The 21,986-nt window shown below is 41.5% G+C and overlaps 1 protein-coding gene across 2 annotated transcripts in view; it reads left to right on the top strand.

Annotated features, from left to right (window-relative positions):
* Positions 1–6,718, top strand: part of LOC122553806 (regulator of G-protein signaling 6-like) — a 603,213-nt gene extending 596,495 nt beyond the window's left edge. For both annotated transcript variants that reach the window (XM_043698155.1, XM_043698156.1), the window contains exon 18: positions 2,707–6,718. In XM_043698155.1, the coding sequence (XP_043554090.1) occupies positions 2,707–2,757 (51 nt within the window). In that variant the 3' untranslated portion in view covers positions 2,758–6,718. The remainder of the gene's footprint in view (positions 1–2,706) is intronic.
* Positions 6,719–21,986: the final 15,268 nt, after the last annotated feature.

The following is a 21,986-nucleotide window of genomic DNA, read 5'->3' on the forward strand; positions in this document are numbered from 1 at the left end:
TTCCTTTTAGGAATGAACTGGTCCTGCAACTTCTGCATTATACACAGAAATATCCGCCATTGTTCCTCCACGGTCATCCCTGCTAAGGTATTGCACCATTGAACTTTGGCCAGCTCCTCCCTCATAGCTCCATAGTTCCCTTTATTCAACAGAAGTACTGTCACTTCTGACTGTACCCTCTCCCTCTCAAATTGCAGATTGAAGCTTAATGTATTATGGTCACTGCTTCCCAATGGCTCCTTCACTTCAAGGTCTCTGACCAATTCTGGTTTGTTACACAATACCAGATTTCGAAATGGAGGAGTCAGTCAGGGACGGAGGTAGGACATTTGAGTGAATCAGAGGTAGGGTAACTGAATGTGTGTGAGGTTGAATGAGTGAAGGTGAGTGAGGGAGTGTCAATGCCTGAAGAAGGGTAAAAAATGCAGGAGGGTCAGTGAGTGAGGGAGGGTGACTGAAGAAGAGAGTATGAGTAAGGAAGGAAGAGTGAATGAGTGAAGGTGCTAGAGGAAGTGGTGGTGGCTGGTACAATTACAACATTTAAAAGGGATGTGGATGGGTACATGGATAGGAAGGGGTTAGAGGGATAAAGGCCAAATGCTGGCACATAGGACTAGATTAATTTAGGATATCTGTTTGGCATGACCAAGTTAGGCCAAAGGATCGGTTTCTGTGCTGTACGTCTCTGTGACTGTAAGTCCCACTCTGTATCTTCATCTAATGTTCCTCCTGTGTGAGGGAAGGTTGATTAGTGAGGGAGGGTCAGTGACTGAAGGTGGGTGTGATAGTGTATGAATGAAGATGGGTGACTGAGTTTAGATTAGTGTATAAGGGGCCCCCCAGGTGAAGCAGGCTCCTCAAGTGACATTTGTTCAGGAGAATTTCCACTGCCCGTTGTCCATAACTGAGCTGCGGTGTGGCAGCAATATGTTTGTTTCACAACTATTTCCCCAGCACTGAATCCCTTTCTTTATGAAGCCCGTGCCTGTGTAGAAATGGGCGGCCAGACAGAAAAGGTTGGCGGGTAAAAGATGGCAACAAAATTCACTGGATTCACATCTTGCATCAGTCATGAAACACCAGAATTGTGTTTCAGGTAGCTGTGCCATCAGCCATGTCCCTCCCTATGTCTTTGTGGATGGTTCACAAATTCACCATGTATTGTCAGTGATGCATCTGCGTGATTTCGTTTTGTGCAAAAATGAGATTTAAAAAAGAGAAGTGGAACAAGGGTGTATTTTGAATGAATTTTCATTGTGGAAAGGAGTATTTTTGCAGCCCATGAAATGTTGTAAATTGAACACAAGTGCCATGAGAGACATAAGTCAGGCATCCTTTTCTGGCAAAATTAATTGATATTCAACCCCAGTACCATATATAAGACTAACTGCAGAAGGTTATAGCAGGCTCATACACCCCCAGTCAGTCAGTCCCCAGATGACAGGTTAACTATTCCCAGTAAATTACAACCTGCCACAGCTAGAACAAGATGATAGAATCCGATGGGAAGTGTTACCTGATTGGACTTCCCCATTATACCAAGCACATACCTGTTATGCTGATTATATACAGTTGGCGTTTTGAGCCAGCTGCTTTCTGTGGAACTGCACAATAAGAACTCTTTTTTAAATCTATATACGAGAAAAATGTAGGTGGCATAAATATATTATTATCCATTGCTTTGGGCAGGTTTCCCCTATCTTGCTTCATTCTGCCTTAAAGTAATGCTCCAACCTTAAGTGAAGTTTGTGATTTGATGCTAATAACATTATAGGGAAACTGGTTAAGTCAGTTCTCATTAATACTGTAGTTAGCCCCTCAGTCACATCTGACATTTCACTAATTGTGGTAAGTTGCAAGTCCAAGTCTCACTCCAGGTCATATTGCAGTCTGTATTGCAGACTGAAATCTCAGTGTGAATAAATGTGCAAATAGTCAGAAATATCATTCTTATGGATGATATTTTTGAGACCCACATCCAATGTTTGAGTTGAAAATAAACAATCCCATGCCATTACTGAAGAGCAATGTGTTCTCCTGGACTCCTGGCCAACACTTGTTGCTTAACTAACGTGATTCAACTAATCCTTTGTATCAGTTACTTGCTCAATACTGCAGTATGTGCAGTTCCTGATTTACACAACGGCACAGGCATTTCAAAATAATTCATTATGTGAAAAACAGAGAGAGATGGGGCAAGTTTTAAAAAGAATACAAAGCTTTCTTATTACAGAGTTATAAAAGTAACCTTCCCCCAGGCACCATAGCCTAATGATGAAACTGATGCTGTCAGAAAGATCAAAAGATGATATTGGACTAGCAGCAGCTTGTAATGAGAGAGGTGTACTTATTATCCTGTGATTTACAGATGTAAATAAAAAACTGTTACAGTACATCAGAGGTGGAAGAGCGTTACTTAGAGTAAAGTGACCAACAGTACATAGACATCCACAGCCCAGAGATACAAAGGACAGATATCTAAATATAATAGCACCAGTATTTGTGTAAAGAATATAACAAAGATAATGCACTTCAAAGAGGAAATCTGTAATTGTACTGCTGGGTGTTTTTTGAAATAAGGACAATATGAAATTTTCAGTGCCCACACTGAATATGTGAAAACCATCATTAGTTATTAGGTGTACCCACCAGAAATAAATGTAACATTTGTTAATTATGTTCAAAAATGGCTCTTCTGTTTTCTAGGGTAAGTCATTGACTGCTAAGCGTCTTACTGGTCTCATGCAGTCCTCCTGACGGACATCCAGAGCTGCCTGCTGCAGAGAATGAAGGAGCCTGTACCTGCATTCCAGGGAGTCACCACATGAAGGAGCCACTGTGAAGGGTCGTGCTGTAAAACTAGACAAAACGATCATCTTTGAACATTGTAATCTTTCCTCTGTGCAGAATGAATTTGAGTTACTGCAGATGTCATTGAAAAATCTTTTTGTTTTTTTAAGAATAGTGGGTCAAGGCCCAGGCATGGTGGAGCAGAAATTGAATTTTTGGCTGTCAGTGAAACCATAAAGTAGTTTCTCACAATCTGTAACAAAAGGTGAAGAACTGATGAAATGCTCATGCATACAGTTCTATTCAGTCAGTGCTCAGCACAGTTGAGCAATACGTTTTAGCTAGGGATATATGAATTGCATGCTGCTAGCTGTTTAAGTCATTTCCTTCCCTGTCTCTTATTCACAGCTGATAGTATCTCCCACAGGTAGATTGCTGGCAGCTTCATACTTCAACTTAACTGCCTGTCATTGGTGTCGTTTCTTTGTCAGTTCTGAAGCATCTCAGAGAAACACAGTAGATGGTATTTAATGTACCTTCTGTTGGCCATAAAGGAGCAGCACATGCATGCAGCTCAGAGTGAAAAGGGACGTTTATTTAATGTTGACTGACTGCAGAGGTGAGGAGAGAAATCACACAAACCCATTGCACGAATCAGCCTTCAGTTCAGGTTTACTCATAGGAGTTGCAATTGCATTGCGATTAGCTACATTACAGCCAAGATTTCATAGCCTCAATGCTATATTTTGTGCTATGTTACTTTAAGTGTTTCATGACATTCTGGGATCTTAATTGATGAACTTGGCCTTTGAAAAGCAGGTTTTCTGACCAATATGTTAGTTCCTCAATTAACCACCACTAATGCAAATTAACTGGGCATTTACCTTATTACCTTGCTGTGCACTAATTGTGGGTGTATTTTGCATACATAGATATGACCATTTTGCCAAAGGGCTTTGTTGTCTCAAAGATCTGAAACATTTTAAGTTTCTGAATATGAAAAATTAATGGAAGATCTTTCTTATCACCATGGGGAGTTTTTCAGTCTCTTGTCAAATTTCTATTCTAATTAAAATTATTCGCACAATCACTTTTAATTCAAATGAGGTAGAACATTAATTCTATGTATTTAATTTTGTTTAATGCATAACATAGGAGTAGCCCTTATGAAATGCGTTAGTTCTCAGTTTTCAGTATTGTAATTCATTTACATGCTCATACACGTTTATTAATGTTTGCTTGTATTTTGCCACAATTGTCCTAAGTATCATCTGTACACCACTACCACTGCCCATACAAATCTCTCAATTTGCAAATTTAGAAATTATACTTCTAATTCCATTTGTGTAAATGGTGAGCAATTATAGTTCCAGTACCAATTCCCATGGAACGTCGATTCTCATCTTCCCCCCCAGACTGAGTAACTACCTTCCATCCCTTAGTCGCTGTTTGTAGCCATTTTGCTTTCCATTCTGTTCCTCTTGTCCACTCACTCAACGTTCTGTGACTTTTATCATGAGTCCATTGTGCAGTAAATGTCAAAATCAAACAAACACAGAATTCTGGAGCAACTCAACAGGTCTGGCAACACCTGTGGAGACAGAAAAACAGAGGTAATGTTTTGAACAGTTCTTTTCAAAGGTCAAGTACATTCCCATATGAATTAGGAGCAGAAGGAGACCATGTCACTATTTGAACCGGCTTCATCTTTCAATAAGATTGTGGCTGGCTGACTTGTGGATCCAACTCTGTATTCCTACCTAGGCCTGGTCATCTGTGACTCCCTTGCTAGTCAAGAATCTATCTACTTCTGCATCAACAGAATTCAATGACACTATCTCCACCATTCTGTGGAGAAGACTCTCAAATCTGTCAGGAAAAAAAAATCTCCATATTTCCATCTTAAGTAGAAGACCCCTTATTTTTAAACTGTTTAAACCTAATAATATCTACTGCCTGTAATAAGGTTGGTCAAGCATGAAATCCCTTTGAAATCCACATTCACTACTCGATTGTATTTCTAGCTTCTAGACAGTTTCCATTTACAATTTAAGGTAAAGATTCTATTATCTTTCCTAACGCCACTGTTAAGTTAAATAGATAAATACGGTCCCCTGGATGTATTCTATCTCTTCTCTTAGATATAGGAAACATCGCAGCTATCTATCATTCCTTTCACTTTCTAAATAATTTAGTTTTCACCTAACTGTAGGGATTCTATGAACCTTTTAGCACAAGAGGTGCCATCAGGCATTATCCCCTTGAAATTTAAGTAGAGTCATAGAGGTCTACAGCACAGCAAAAGCTCCTTTGGCCCATCAAGTCTGTGCTGGTGAGAAACCAAGCATCTAACTATTCTATTCCCACTTTCCAGCACTTGGCCCAGAGCCTTGTATGAGTTGGCATTGAGTTTCCCAATGGTCTCCCTGCTGTCTTCAATATCTTTATATATTTTTGATCTAACGTCATTAGTCTCAATGGTAAATTCTGACATTAAACTCTCAATATTTTTGACCATTTCCCTGAATTTATGTCTAACGTTTAAAAGGAGGTGATTCTACCATTCTATCCAACATTTGCACAGCAGTCAATAACATTAAATTTATCACTATTGCACTTGGAGAAGTCAGTCATTTTAGAAGAATGATAACATAACAATATGTTGATGCAGCTTCTTAATGTCCGATTCTTGTGCAATGCTGCTACAGCGCCTTCCAAAACAGAGGAAACTAACTGCTTTGAGTCTCACTGACAGCCTCAGAAGAAAGTTTTATAACTGGTTGTGTTATTGAAAATTATATTGCAGCAAAATCTTCACATGCATATATATGTAGAAAAACATGTAAAAATGTTATAAATTGAAGCATGTACATATTTATAACGAAAATGGAAAAAAATTGCATTTTTTGCTTCATCTTGCTCGTTGTCTCATTCCATGGGCAGAGAACGGTTGTACAGTTGAATATATAGTTAGCAATTCCAATTAAAATTATGTTAAAGGTTTGTCCTATGGTCCTTGTTGCAGCCCAGTATCTTTTAGGGATAGTTTTTAGCACCTCTTACATTGATGACACTCATCCTACATTATGACCATGAGAAAGCTATATGTTTTACACTTGCCAATGTAGGTAATCCATCTCTCTATACTGATCCATGCCCTTTAACATGGGCAATGGACACATAGTTACAGAGTCAGTTTAAAAACAAACTCCATCATCAAAATAGTTCATCAAATTTTAACAAAACAAAATTCCAGTCAATGGAATACAAAGTAAGTGTTTTCTTTACATGTATATACTTTAAGAACCTTAGATCTTAATATCAGTAGCAAAATAAACTACGGATGTGAAAAGTGCTGGGTTTTTGGTCAAAAGCAGCAAACTGCTGTAACATTGAGATGGAGTTCGGAGATAACCATAGCCTTGGAAAAGAGTGAATTATTTGGTAGCAGAGAGGAAGTCCAAAGAAAATTCAACCTCAAGTTTAAGAAAAGTTTAATTAGTGCATTTGGTGTTACTTTTATCTTCATGTTGCAGTTCCTCAGTTCAATTCTTTGTAATTAATTCCTAATCTTTCAGTAACTGTGCACGTAGGCATCTGCCCATGTGTGATTTGGCATCATATCCTGACTGAAGCACTCACATGAATTGTGTTGGGAATTCTTTTGTCTGTGAAAAGGTTCTATAAAACTGCAAGGTGTTGCTGTCTGAAGTAGTAAACAAAGTCAGGTTTGAGAGCCTACAGCATTGGAGTTCAGAACAGGTCCAGATGGGAGTGAATTAAATGGCTCAGAAAGTGGTTTGGTAGCAATGTATATTAGAATGCTAATAGCAATATCAACACTATATCCTCAATTTTCATAGAATCCTACAGCATGGAAATAGGCCATTTGGCCCATTGAGTCCACACTGACCCTCCAAAGAGTACACCATCCAGACCCACCCTCCTTACCCTATCCCTGTAACCCTGGATTCCCATGGTTAATCCACCTAAGCTACGCATCTTTGGGAGAAAACCAGGGCATCTGGACGACACCCATGCAGACACGGGGAGAACATGCAAACTCAACACAGACAGTCACCCAAGAGTGGAATCGAAACCGGGTCCTTGGTGCTGTCTGGCAGCGGTGTTAACCAATGGGGCATATGCCACCCCTTTATTCCAGTGAATTCCAGATGCTATAGGAAAAGGTGGAAATATTCCCCCTTATAGGCTTGGATTAACATCTGGAGAGACCTGGAAGAAGTTTAGTCTCTTGTCTCAGAAGTGACAGTGAGGGGGAAAAAAAAATCAAAGTAATTACAACCACTAAAACTAAGGTCAAGAATCAAAATCAATCGAAAAGTGCATCAATTTGTACAGAGTTAAAATTATGCTCTGTGTGTTTGTAGACCACATTTTCTTAACTGTTGGTTGTTTTTCCCCAAATATGTGTTGACAAATGGAACTCTTTTTCTCAAAATGCTCTGGATGTAGAGGTCTCTTGACATTTTCTTGAAAAAAGACTGATAGTGGTAGATATTTTTAAAGGGTTTTGTGGAAATGAAGGCAGACAAACAAATGAGTCAATACTGATGGAAAAAGCAGAAGGAATACACAGCCCCTTCTTCACCCAAGAGTGGAAACAGAGAGATTCTCACAAGGGTGTTAATGGTTTCCATTGTGATCAATCTCACAAAAGCATACAAACCCACATTCATACAAACAAGGAGCAGGAGTAGGCCATTCAGCCCCTCTGGCCTGCTGCACCATTGATTAAGAACATGACCAACCTATTCATAGCCTCAAATCCACATTCCTGCCTTCTACCTTATAACGTGTCAGCCCTTTGCTTTCCAAGAATCTATCCACCTACATCTTCAGAGTATGCAAACTTATGCTTCCACTGCCTTTTCAGAAAGACAGTTGCAAAGTCTCACAACCCTCGGTGTGAAGAAATGTTGCCTCGTCTCTACTTAATAGAGGCAGACATTTATTTTCAAACAGTGGCCACTTGTTCTTGAATTTTCCCACAAGAGGAAACCATCCTCTTTACATCTTCCTTCCCAAGTCCCCTCAGGATTTTATCTGCTTCAATCAAGTTGCCGCTTAATCTTCTAAGCTCCAGTGGATAAAAGCTTGGGCTGTCCAGCCTTTCCTTATACGATCACTCACCCGTTCCAGATATTAGTCCAGTAAACTTTGTTTGAACCACTTCCAATGCATTTACCAATGCAATACAATCCAAACAGGGTGACCATTCCTGTAGTAGACAGGACTCCAGATGTGGTCCAATCAGTGCCCTGTAATAATGGAAGATGTAACCTTTTGTATTCAATTCCCCACATGATACATGATAATATTCTATTAGCTTTCCTAATTACTTGCTGAGATGACTTGTTTTAAAAGGAAACTTCAAGCAAATGTCAGGGCAAACCAAAAAAACCCTAATTGAGCCATTCATTTGAAGGCACGCTCTCTGTCTCTACCTCTGTCTTTGGAACCACCACTGGGAAATGTATCATTCATTCATAACATTATCTCCCCATGGGCTTATCACTCCATTTGGAAGCACAAAATCGCTAGCACAAACTATGCATGTAAAATATGTACAATAGCTCTTCCAGGGTTCCAGCAGAAAAAAATAGTTTAGTGCCAGATGGAAAGACTGTAAAGATTTGGCACTTCAAAGCTTTCTGAATGGTTGGTAATGCAGTGGAAAGCACCAAAACCTGAGCAATTGCTGTATCACTTTGAGTTTTTTATTGTTATAAATAAAATGCTGAAAATGGCAATATATGAGGTGATTCCCTATTTACTGCGCATCAAATCTATTGGAACAGCATGGCTTCCTCCTCATGGATACCTCAAGGTCAGTTGAGCTCAGTGAAAAAGCCTAATCATCCACTATCATTGATTAACATCTGTTGTGCATTGTCTCCACACCATAGTCTAGCAGGTATGTGCAGCCACCTAGTGTCCCATTGATCCACAAATGTCCTAGAATTGGCTCTACTCAGGTAGAATAATTGGCCATGACTGACTTGATCCACAGAAGCTATGACGTGGAGGTGCCCGTGTTGGACTGGGGTGGACAAGGTCAGAAGTCACACAACAGCAAGTTCTGGTCCAAAAGGTTCATTTGAAATCACAGACTTCCAGAGTGCCACCTCTTTGTCAAGTGAAGTGACAAAGGAGCAGTATTCTGAAAGTTTGTGACTTCATATAAACCTATTGGACCATAACCTGGTTTGGTATGACTTCTAATCTTGTTGTATGGAAATTGTTGCACTTGAAGTGGGAAGTGGGAAGTGTGAAAGGGTGACCAATGAGGACAAGATTGAATTGGTCTGTGACAGTCTTTACAATAAAATTTTAGCTCAAGCATTCAAGAAGAATTAGCCACTGCCTAAAACTCTGCTGCACCCAGTGAAACTATGATTAGATTAGATTCCCCACAGTGTGGAAACAAGCCCTTTGGCCCAACAAGTCCACATCAACCCTCTAAAGAGCAACCCACCTCCCTCTGACTAATGCACTTAACACTATGGGCAATTTAGCATGGCCAATTCACCTGACCTGCACACCTTTCAATTGTGGGATGAAACTGGAGCAAACCCACACAAACACTGGGAGGATGTGCAAACTCCACACAGATAGTCACCCGAGGCTGGAATTGAACCTGGGTCCCTCGTGCCGTGAGGCAGTAGTCAAACTCTGAGCCACCATGCCGCCCTAATTATCATCCCCCATAGTCAACACCTTCAGATGAAAAGGCCAAGGACAAAGTTTCTGCAAGTGTGCATATTGGAGCTTTCTTTTCAATTTAAAATGGTGCTCTAAGTTTTGATTGGATTGTATGACATTTCAATCATCTCGAGCAACAACCTGATCTACTATATCTCTCGAGGAACAATTAGCTCCAAATCACTAACAGTGCTCCAAACAAATGGTTTACTTCTGCCTTTTAATTTAGAAAAATTCAGAGATCAGCCAGGCTGTCACCAATCCATTTGTCCTTCAATCTGCCATTCTACAGCTCAGCAGATTAATCCCTCAAAGTGTTATTCTATAGCAATCTACCATTCTAAAGCAAATGTAAAACCTTGACGCTCAACGGGTATCTTCCATTCACCATCTTTAGTCTTTAGAGTTTAGTTTTACATTTTGACTTACACTGTCCCCATGTATCGGTGGGGAGGGGAAAAAAATGAAGACTTATCAGTTAAAGACAAAATGGCTGCCACTACAAGCAGGGTGGGCAGAGTAAGTTATTGTTTTTTCTCATCTGTTCTCATGTGAGGCTCTGCCAATGCCAGATGTATGAATCTTGCATCCATTGATACTGTAATTCCATTCACCTGTCATCAAATTGGATTTTATTGATAGAGCATTCTTTTGTCATCATGAACATTACAAATTATGGTCTCAAGCAATCATAACCATTACATACTTTACACTAAATGGCCCCCAGTCATGTCAGATCTGTAAATTTCTACCTTACACTGGATGACATCACTTTGGGAGCTGCCACATTCTCACAGTGTGGAAGTGTCTGTATTTAATTCCCACAATCTAACACTTGCTCACTGGATCTGCAACATACACCTGCATAAGTTTACAGAGCTCCTTATCAAGATATGACATTAGCCTCCTTGATACACTATGTGAGGAAATAATATGTTTCATTGTGATTGATGTGAAAAATCAGGAGCGTCATCATTGGAATGCTGTCTACTTCCAACATTCCTCGCAAATGATCCAATCATCAGAAATGGAACTCATGTTTGGAGGATCCCATTGCTGACTATTAGATGCCAGCATCGAAGATGACAGCAAGCCCAGGTACATCCAATAGCTGCCACATAGTCTCTGGAGGTCATGCCTGATAAATCTGCTAGAATTCATTGAGAAAGTAACAAGCAGGTTAGACCAAGGAGAGCCAATGGATATTATCTACCTGGACTTCTAGAAGGCCTTTGACAAGGTGCCGCATAGGAGGCTGCCAAGTAAAATAAGGGCCTATTGTTTTAGAGGCAAGGTGCTAGCATGGACAGAAGCATGGCTGTCTGGCAGAAAGATGAGGGTGGGGGTAAAATGGTCAGTGTTGGGACCACAACTTGTCACTTTATTCATTAATGATCCAGATGAAGGAACTGAGGACATTCTGGCTATGTTTGCAGATGATACAAAATCAGATAGAGGGACAGGTAGCATTGAGGAGGTGGGAGGCTAAAGAAGGATTTGGACAGATTAGGAGAGTGGGCAAAGAAATGACAGATGGAGTACAATGTGGGAAAGTGTGAGGTCATGCACTTTGGTAGGAAGAATAGAGGCATGAACTATTTTCTAAATGGGGAGAGAATTCAGAAGGCTGAAGTGCAAAGGGTCTTCGGAGTTCTAGTCCAGGATTCTCTCAAGGTAAACTTGCAGGTTGAGTCAGTAGTTAGGAAGGCAAATGCAATAATGGGATTTATTTTGTGAGAACTTGAAAATAAAATCAGGGATGTCTTCTGAGGCTCTATAAGGCTCTGGTCAGGCCACATATGGAGTATAGTGTGCAGTTTTGTGCCCCATATCTCAGGAAGGATGTACTGGCTCTGAAGTAGGTTCAGAGGAGATTCACGTGAATGGTCCCAGGAATGAAAAGGTTAACATACGTTAAGGACTCTGGGTCTATATTTGATGGAGTTTAGAAGGATGAGGGGGGAATCTAATTAAAACTTACAGAATACTGAATGGCCTGGACAGCTTGGATGTTGGGAAGATGTTTCCATTGGTAGGAGAGACTCAGACCCAAGGGCACAGACTTAGAGTAAAGGGAAGACCCTTTAGAACAGACATAAGGAGAAACTTCTTCAGCCAGAGAGTGGGGAATCCATGGAATTCACCACAGAAAGAAGTCTGTGGAGGCCAGGTCATTGAGTATGTTTAAAACCAAGATGGATAGGTTTTTTGATTGTCAAGGAGATCAAGGGTTACGGAGAGAAAGCAGGAGAATGGGATTAGATTAGATTTTTTTTAGATTTTTAGATTACATTACAGTGTGGAAACAGGCCCTTTGGCCCAACAAGTCCACACCGACCCGCCGAAGCGCAACCCACCCATACCCCTACATTTATCTCTTACCTAACACTACGGGCAATTTAGCATGGACAATTCACCTGACCTGCACATCTTTGGACTGTGGGAGGAAACCGGAGCACCCGGAGGAAACCCATGCAGACACGGGGAGAACGTGCAAACTCCACACAGACAGTTGCCCGAGGTGGGAATCAAACCGGGTCCCTGGCGCTGTGAGGCAGCGGTGCTAACCACTGTGCCACTGTGCTGCCCACTAAATGAAGAGCCACTAAATTAAGAAACATATCAGCCATGATTGAAAGGCAGAGCAGACTCGATGGGCTGAATGGCCTAATTTCTGCTCCTATAGCTTATGATGTCATGGTCTTTAATTCTGCTTTATCTTCATTTCATTTGTAAAATAAACATCTGTTTTATTGCTACAATCAAGCATGCAATATTCCATGCTTATGTTTCAGTGCAAGACCACCTCATCAAAACCAAAACAAAAGAAACGCAATCTCTCAAGATAGATTTCAGTCTGGGTTCGGAATTGTCCTGTAATCACTTCAGCTGGGATCAGAACACAAGTAACTCTCCAAAGGCCTTGTCATAATCCATTCACTTCTCTCATTCAGTGCTGGGTGCTATAGTGTTATTAGCGCATGTTTGACTCCATTCTTACTCAGGAATGGTCTTCTGATATAAACTGTGGGCCATTATCTGACACCAGTGTCTCCAACAACCCTCAAATGGCAGACTTCTCAAAAACCTCAATACTTTTCTCAAATCTGGTATTTGACAGTCAACTAAAACAAGTTCCATTCCACTTCAAAGAAAATCCCATGTACCCATTACTGCAGTTTTGCCCTTGAACATCTTCTAATCAACCTGTTCAGAGAGATATCATTGTACACCTCTGAAGCAAATGGGACTTGAAATCAGGCATCCTTGCCAATCTCTAGGAGAAAGTGAGGACTGCAGATGCTGGAGATCAGAGCTGAAAAATGTGTTGCTGGAAAAACGCAGCAGGTCAGGCAGCATCCAAGGAGCAGGAGAATCGATGTTTCAGGCATAAGCCCTTCTTCAGGAATGCCCGAAACGTCGATTCTCCTGTTCCTTGGATGCTGCCTGACCTGCTGCGCTTTTCCAGCAACACATTTTTCAGATCCTTGCCAATCTCTGGCAGACATACGGGATGTTATTTGCCCTTCAGCTCTCAGCAACAGGCAGTAGACAGTCCCAGGGCCCTACAGACCAGAGAATGCGAGAGAGATTTCTGCTGTCAGCCCCAGTGTTTTCCAGAAAGATAAGAAAGCAGCCCAGTCTGCTGCTTTAAAACAGTAATCATTATGTTAAAATTTCCGATAAGCCACATTCCTAATTATGACAGAAAATAGCAGAAAGTTCAGGGATAGCAAGAAAAGAAAATCTTGCATTTACACATACACTTTTCACAACCTCCCAAAGCACTTTATAGCCAGTGCTTTACTTTTTAGGTGTAGCTATTATTGTAATGTAAGAAGCACAGCAGCTAATCCGCACAAAGAAAACATTCACAAACAGGCATCAACGTGATGATTGGATAAACTGTTTTATTGTTGCAGGTTGAGGGATAAATATGGACAACTGGGACAATTCTTTGCTTTCCTTTGAAAAGGGCCGTGCAGCGGAGAGGGCAGACAGAGTATTTGTCTATTGTCTCATTGGTTACCTCTCTTTCATTCAGCAACACTCCCACTCTAACACTGCACACCAGTGGAAGCGGATAGACTGCAGATGGCAGTGTAACATTAGCAAGGCAGACTGAGAACCTGCACCAGACGCAAAATTAGGACAAAATAGTCCCAATTCATATTTCCCTCCTCTTAAAAAAAACAAGGCCCGGATTTCCTGGTCTCCACACATTCTGAAATTTCTACACCAAAAGCACTCATTAGGACCCCTCAGAAATGCTGATGCAGGAATCACATGCAAATTGTCTTGAAAGTTTACATTTACAACCAGCAATCATCCTGTACCTTTGATAGAGTGTTGAGATTTCCAACTCGCTTGCCTTGATAGCTAGCCAGACAACGTTACACCATGTCCAACACCTGGGTGACTACATAGTGTCATGGAGATGTACAGCATGGAAACAGACCCTTCGGTCCAACCCGTCCATGCCGACCAGATATCCCAACCAAATCTAGTCCCACCTGCCAGCACCCAGCCCATATCACTCCAAACCCTTCCTCTTTATATACCCATCCAAATGCCTTTCAAATATTGCAATTGTACCAGCCTCTACCACTTGCTCTGGCAGGTCATTCCATACATGTACCACCCTCTGTGTGAAAAAGCTGCCCCTTAGGTCTTTTTTATATATTTCTCCTCTCACCCTTTAACCCACTGCCCAACTCCCTGTTGGAAAGCATTCCAAATCATGTGACTCCCCCAACCTTAAAATCTTCAAATTCACCTCAATCTGATCTGACAATCCTCTGACTTGATCCAACTACTCTCCTGACTCTCTAACTACCAGTTGCGTCTGGCCTTTCAGTCCTCCTGATGCACCACCGCCACTGTCCACTCTACCCTAAGTACCCTCAACCCACCACAACTACCTCCACCACACAGAACCCAACAAATCTCTAACTCCCCAGCTATCCTCTTGAGTCATGATTTGCCCTTGATCTGACTTGACTACCCTTCTGTCCTCAAGACTGCCCCCTTATTGATCCCTGAAATGACCTGAGTACTCCGTGGCCCCACCTAACCCCAGCCCGACCTCATTATTACTCCCACAGCTCGACGTAACTACCTCCCATCACCCCCTAATAGCTCCAGATCCAATTGCAGTCCAATCTCAGCCAGCACCACAATGTCTAACCCCCACAACCCTCCAATTCTCCAGATAACTCCCCCTCCCATCTGACTTGACTTCCCACCAAATACCTCTCGCTCATCAGCCTGACACCATACACACCCAGCCAACCTCCTACCGACCCGACCCCCTCAGTCACTCACCTTACACTGTTAACTTCTCTCTTCCACACTGCTCCCTGGTGAAAATCCCTGTGCTTACTGAGTTCTGCAGAATCCTTAATCTGCCAATGGGCCTGATAAATCGGAGGTAAGTAACTGGAACCTTTTGTCTGCTCTGGGTCGGGGGTAATGGGGACTCTGATTTGCATTTCAACCCACATTGGAAGATTTGGACCAAAGTTATTAAACACCTGCAGTTCAGTGATGAATTCAGTTTCATAGAACATGGATGACCCAAAAATCATGAAGCAGGAATCCGATACTTGATTGAATCAAACCATTACAAACATGGAGGGAAATTAAGATTAAACAACGAAGCTAGAGTACTTGCATGGAATTAAGCCTGTGGTTTACACAGGGCTGAGGAAATAACTTGACCCTCTCATCCTTCTTCCTATGAGGCCTTCTGCTCTGAAAAGTAGCCTTTCACTCTATTCAGTACCATCACCACCTGCTGCTGCTGGAGATCCTGGTACTATGGCTCCAGCTGCACTACTCAGTGCCTTCCCTCACCATCGCCACCTGCTGCTGGAGGTTTCATTGCATATTTCCCGGCTTGAGTCCTGCCTTCCTGGCAACTCCACCAAGGACACAATGCCCATTTCTGTGATTAGCAGGTAATTTGTGTCATCATTGTGTTTTTAAGGCAAAAACAGATAGATTTTTGCACAGTAAAGGAATTAAGGGTTATGATGAGAGGGTGGATAAGTGGAGCTGAGTCCACAAAAAGAACAGTCATGATCTTATGGAATGGCAGAGTAGGCCCGAGGGGCCAGATGGCCTACTCCTGCTCCTAGTTCTTATGTTCTTATCATGGTAAGCATGTTCAGGCCTGCATTTATGACATTATTCTCTTCTTGCAGCAGCAATCTGAACAAATGCTAAGGATTGGGGTAAAAGCCACTACTTGCTCAACAAGAACGTCTCAGCCCTTTATCTGAGGTGATCGATGTAGATCACCCCACACTGGCATCAAGGTTGGTCAGAGCTCACAATGATGAAGGAGCTTCTAAATGAACCTGTTGGACTGTAATCTGGTGTTGTGTGATTTTTTTAACCTCATCCAAAGATGAGATAGTGTGGAGAATAGTCCAGAGTAGCACCTCAGGTATTATTAGAAGAATAAACCAGCTCCAGAAGGTATAGATGCCACTTTCATTACTCTCAGGAGGCAAGGTGTGCAGGAATCAAGCAGAGTCTGGCTGAATCATCCACATTGTCCATTATACTTTGGATGGTCAGGAGTGGTGTGGCTCTTGGTAATGCAAAGTACCCTGTAAAGCTCCTGTAGCAGCTTGCTCTCAAATTTGCTCCTTGACCAATATGAATCCGATATGGGACACCAAAATGGCAAAGCCAATATTCTGGCTATAGTTGAGGTCTTTTGGTCACAGATGAAAATGATTTGTGTGAATTCGGTGAAGACATCCAGGAGTAAGAAACATGCTCACTTCCATTCCTACTAGGTTTAAGGACGTGATATCAATTGCAAGGTCCTCTTGCGGTCTCTTGGATACCCTGCTGGGGTGAAATCACTTCTTTTCTTTGTCCAAAGTATGTGTCTCACTATTTTTACTGTACTCAATCAATACCAGCAGCTATCCTGTGCCAGGAACACTGATATCAGGTTGGGGCAGACATTTCTTGCATCATGTGGAGTCCTGCTTGATCACAAGCCACTGTAAACACTTGAACCTTGAGGCTGTTGGGAAGGGTGAGTTGCTTCACATCACTGTTTTTGTCATGAGCCAGGTTATAGAGGACTCCATACTTCTCCCTGATCATCCTCCACATCCTCAATAGTTTAAATTCCTGTTTGGACTCTCTCATCAGCTAGCATTATGTTGGCAGATACTGGCCATTCCAGTAATGGTGTAGTCTACTAATGTCCATGCCAGAAACTGTATGTCTAATCCTTTCTCAAATTAGATGGCAAAGGAGAAACCACACCTGGCTGTAGCTATCTGGACCTTGTCTGGATCTCACTCATATGATTATTGGTGAATATTAGCAGAAATGTCATAAGGAATCAGGATCGGAATGCTGCCTTTGACTTGGGGCATGGGCATGGTGCCAGCCATAGTTCCTCCACTGGGCAGGGTTAAGTTCCCTCTTGTGGTCAGTCTTTTGACAAAGGGCGTAGGCATTGGCACTACTTTTACCTGATCTGTACCACATCTGGATTCAAATTTACTGCAAGTTCAGAGGTCCATTGAGTCTCTCTTGCTCCAAGCTTGAAAGCAGTTGAATACGTTGTTATCTGGAAACCTCTGCACTAATCAGAATGTTTCTGAACCTGAGCTTACCATGGAGATAGGACAGCAAGGGCAGGATCTGCATTCAGCCTCTTTCCTGGTTGTAGGAGTCAAACCTGTTCCATGATCTGTATGACATGATACTGCATGTCAAAGAAAGATAATTGAGTTTGGTCACTATTAAGCCTCCTCAATTCCATTTAGAGATCCATCTCCCTCACTGCTTCCACTAGCCAATCCTTCAGCTGTCTATCTTTCATTGAAGGTGGGATCCAGGAGGATAATGTATTTGAAAGATTCCAGGGTTATGAAAACCATGTCCTCCCCTTTGGCTTGCTGTGCTGTGGCTGTGCCAGGCTATTGCTGACCCCCAGAGATCCTTGTCAGAACCTCAAAGATCCATTGCAGATTTCTTTGAACATCTGTACCTCTGCCTAGTATTTTTGAATGGGCTTCTCCTCATAGACTCATGACTACCACCCACTCACTCACATCAGGACTTCTGGATATGCCCTTAATACAGCCTTCAACTTCTGGGTCATCAGGTCTTCAGCATGTATTTGTCCAGCAACCCTCTCATCAGCAAATACAATATCAAACCATGAGTACCACTTCCTTCATCCACAGCATCAGCTACGCGAAGCTTGTCATGAGTATAACCTGAAGGTTCCTCTGCCGATGCCTGAGCTTCTAACAATAGCAAAGCAGAATTCTGCTGCCCCTCATGGAATTTGACAGTTTTAACTCCTCCATCATATACTCAATCTCAACCAGCCATCTTTAAACTCATCCACAGTGAAGTCCTGCCAACTACATCAGATTTAGACATACAAAAGGCTTGAACGTCATGAAGTAGAGTTTTTTTTTGTTTAATTCCACTAGCATTAACAGGTGTCAAGATAAATTAAGGTTAAACACTGTATTTATACGGAGTTATGTTTGTGGCTGAGGAACTTCTTTGATCCTTCTTCTGCTTTCTTACTCCAGAGCAAGTTCATTCCACTGGTCCAGTTACCTGCTCGGTGCTTTCCCTCATCTACTGCTGGTCGTTGCTTTACAGGAATGCCCGAGAATGCCCTGGTTTGTGCCTTCCCACACTGTCGCCTGCTACTGCTGAGGGTTCTGATTCCTGATACCACTGCTCCACCTTCTCTGCTCAGTGCCCTCTGTCAACATCGCCATCTGCTGCTGGAGGTTCTGTCAAAAACAGCCCAAGTAAAACGTGCTCCATGCCACCCTTTCCTAAAAAACAGTAGTTTTACTTTCCTTCTTTCCAACTTTCTGTTTTCCAATCATTCACACCATACAAATAACTGTGCCCAAAATCTCCAATTTGTCAACAGATTTGTGACTCCTCATATCTCACTGTACAGAACATGTCACTATACTCAGCTCTGCCTATGTGACACATTGTTGAACACACAGTTCTCTCAGTGCTGAATAAACACAGCTCCCTACATTATTTAGCACACACAGTTTTTCCTTAGCATCACATTGTATGCTACATACCTCCATAAAACAATGCTCAATACATGTAACACTTTGTAACATACTATTCAATGTTGTACATGTGTTGGGTGGGGTTAATAATGAGGAGTACCATCCACTATGAAGGTGACATGGACAGAACAAATAGGGATCTCAAACAGGTATGGTTTAACATCTGAGTGGAAAAGTGTCGTGCTGGAAAAGCACCAGGACCAGGAATTCCTGATGAAGGGCTTATGCCCAAAACGTCGATTCTCCTGCTCCTTAGATGCTGCCTGACTGGCTGTGCTTTTCCAGCACCACATCTTTCGATGCTGATCTCCAGCATCTGCAGTCCTCACTTTCTCATGGTCTAACATCTGCTTTACCTCAAAGTCTCTGTAACCTTGCCTATCAATGCAACCTTTCATTAGTTGCTAAGGATTCAGAAAATCAGCGCATCTATAGATAGACATTGACCAGACAGAAGGCAGAAAATCTGTCTCTTTTAAAAGTACACAAATGCCTGCAATATCAATTTAATAAGAAAACAAACCACAGTTAACTGCTCCTCATAGCATAGCTGTAAGACTGATTCTGCAGATCGACAAAATGATACAACACTGCTGGCAGCACGGAATGTACTAAGCAGGTACACAACTACATCTATGAGGTTTAACCAAGCAAAAGGTAAATTTCAAAAGATATTCAAGTTTTCCACAATATTAACAACGCGCATCATATTGATAGTATAAGGTGATTGGAAGCTTGGAGGATGACTTCAAAGGCAACTGAATCAATTGCAAGCAGTGTGCTCTGCTTCATCAGAGTGAGTGTGTTCTGAATCTCATAAATTGTGCTCATACTGAGATTTGTGCATATCACTAACCTGTCACTGCTGGACCATTGGTAGAAGATTTTGGGAAGCCAACATGAGCTTTTATTTTGCCACAGCAATGTGATTCTACCAATGTTTAGGACTAGTGATCATTATAAGCTATGAGACAATGACTGGTATCCAAGCCATGGATCTTCACTTGATGAGGTACTTGTCTTTCAAAATGTATCATCGTAACATGTTGGCACTAGCTTCTGTGTTGGATTTTACTTTGAACAAGTGTCATCTTGCCTTTTCCAGATACGTGATATTAATGGTTAGCAGAAGTTTTTTTGTTGTTGTACTTATTTGATAACTTGATATCTTGGGCTGGTTGCTCGCATTCATATGGTGTTCCTCATTCTCCTTAAATTCTCCTTTGGTCTGAGCTCTATCTTTGACAATGCATCACTACAATCAGTAATGACTTCACATAGGCTAGGTTGATTGGAAAACTAGAAAACTTTGTTGGTATCTAAGTATTCACTCTACCCAGTGAATATTTGGGCTAGTTCTCTCATTGTGTATCCCTTACGTTCTCTGGTCTTTCAAGAAGAATATCCTGTTTATGAAAATGGTTAGTTGATTGGTGGCTGGGCCAAGTTATTCACCCCTGCCTTCCATGCTAAGTTGTGCGGATGATGATTCTCCATTGGCATTGCATGGAAATGCCTTACATGCATGAGTATCCTGATTTGTGACTGGCCAGAACACAGATTGACATCCCAGTTGTCTTGTGAATTCGATACAATGTGTTCCCAGTGTAGCATGGACATGATATCCTGATGTAATGTTTTCAGTATTAGGATTTGTTTATCTTTGAAATGAGTTGTCATGATGTACCAAGTTCATCTCTGTATGGCCAAAATGACCAAATCATACTGAGAATTGCCACCAAAGCAAGTGGACACCATGAGACAAGGCTGTGAAAACGAAAGTAAGTGGTAACAAAAGAATGACAAGTCTGAGGTTGCAGATTCAGAGACATTGGAAAGACAGTAATTAAAGTAATAATATTGATCAAATTAAAAGCTAAAACTCTGACGGAGAAATAAAGAGAAATTTTAGTCAGGCCATGAGAAAGGATGGAGATTCTCCACAGGAGTTATAATAAGGTTAGAATCATTTCAGTAAACCATGAGAAACAAGACACATTCTGTAAAACCATGATGAAGCAGGGAACCATTTATTAGGAATACAGAGTGAGAGAGTCTATTCAGCTCTTAAACTACAAAAAACAACATGAGAAAGTGACTCAGTGATTAGATAGGTACTAAAATTCTTTGTCATTACTGCAAAGCAAAGAAATCACAGAGGCAGAACCTGTGTCCAGCTATTAAACATGAAACGTTATCTGTCACCCGATCGTCACATTCAGAAAGTGGACAGTAAATATACAGCTTCAGAAAAGCAAGAAATCGAATTGCTGCCTGCATGAAAAGGTCTAGGACAGTTTACAACAGTAGAAAAATATCAAAGTAATCCTAGGAGCAATAAATTATCCAGACCTTATATTTGGCAAACTGATATTTATGTCATGGCCATCTCACAAGTTTCAAGTTGGACACCAGGGCAAGTGCCACTATTTTATCAGACAGTGAGGTACTGTTAAGAAAGCACTGTCTACAGCCGACAACTGTTCAATCCCTTGTTCCAATATATAATAGAGAATACCACAGGCACAACTCACAGTCAAGAATTCATACTGTTGAGCAGGAAGACACGTTTTGATCTCAATCTCATTCAAAAAGTGGAGGAAGTTAAATTGATAAAACTAAGGAAGCTCCTTTGAGTAGCCTAAATTATTTAAGGGTTAGAGAAGATGAATACTGAGTAGACCGATACTGAAAAGAAAGGTGCAAAATCATTATGTCTGTAGACAAACAGGATTCTCCATCCCTTAATGAAGCAGATTGTGGACCAGCAAAAACCAAGAAAATAGGTGTCATTTCTCCAGACATGTAACCAACTGAACCGTGCTTGGGCATGGTTACTGTACCCTGATGGCACAGTATGAACTGTGTTGACCTTGCATGGTTAACAAAGCAGTGGTGACAGAAATCATAGTGTCATAGAATCATAGAGTCATACAGCATGGAAACAGACCCTTAAGTCCAATTCATCCATGCCAAACCAAGTTTACCAAACTAAACTAATTCCATTTGCCTGCATTTGATGCGTAGCTCTCTAAACCTTTCCTATCCATGTACCTGCTGAAACGCCTTTGGAATGTTGTAGCTGTATCTGCATCTACCTTTTCCTCTGGCAGTTCATTCCACATATGAACTGACCTGTTTGTAAAAAAGTTGCCCCTCAGGTATGTTTTAAATCTTTCTCCTCTAACCTTAAAAAAGGTTCTTCCTCGCTGTTATCAGACTTCTGAATGGACCTCTTTAATGTGATTGTTGATACTCTCTCTCTGCACCTTCTCGGTTGCTGTAACATTGTACTCTGCACTCTGTTCTGTTACCGTGATGCACTTGTATAGTATAGTCTGCCTGTATAGCAGCATTTTTCACTGTACCTTA

This window comes from Chiloscyllium plagiosum, chromosome 10 (assembly GCF_004010195.1).
Source record: "Chiloscyllium plagiosum isolate BGI_BamShark_2017 chromosome 10, ASM401019v2, whole genome shotgun sequence".
NCBI lineage: Eukaryota > Metazoa > Chordata > Chondrichthyes > Orectolobiformes > Hemiscylliidae > Chiloscyllium > Chiloscyllium plagiosum.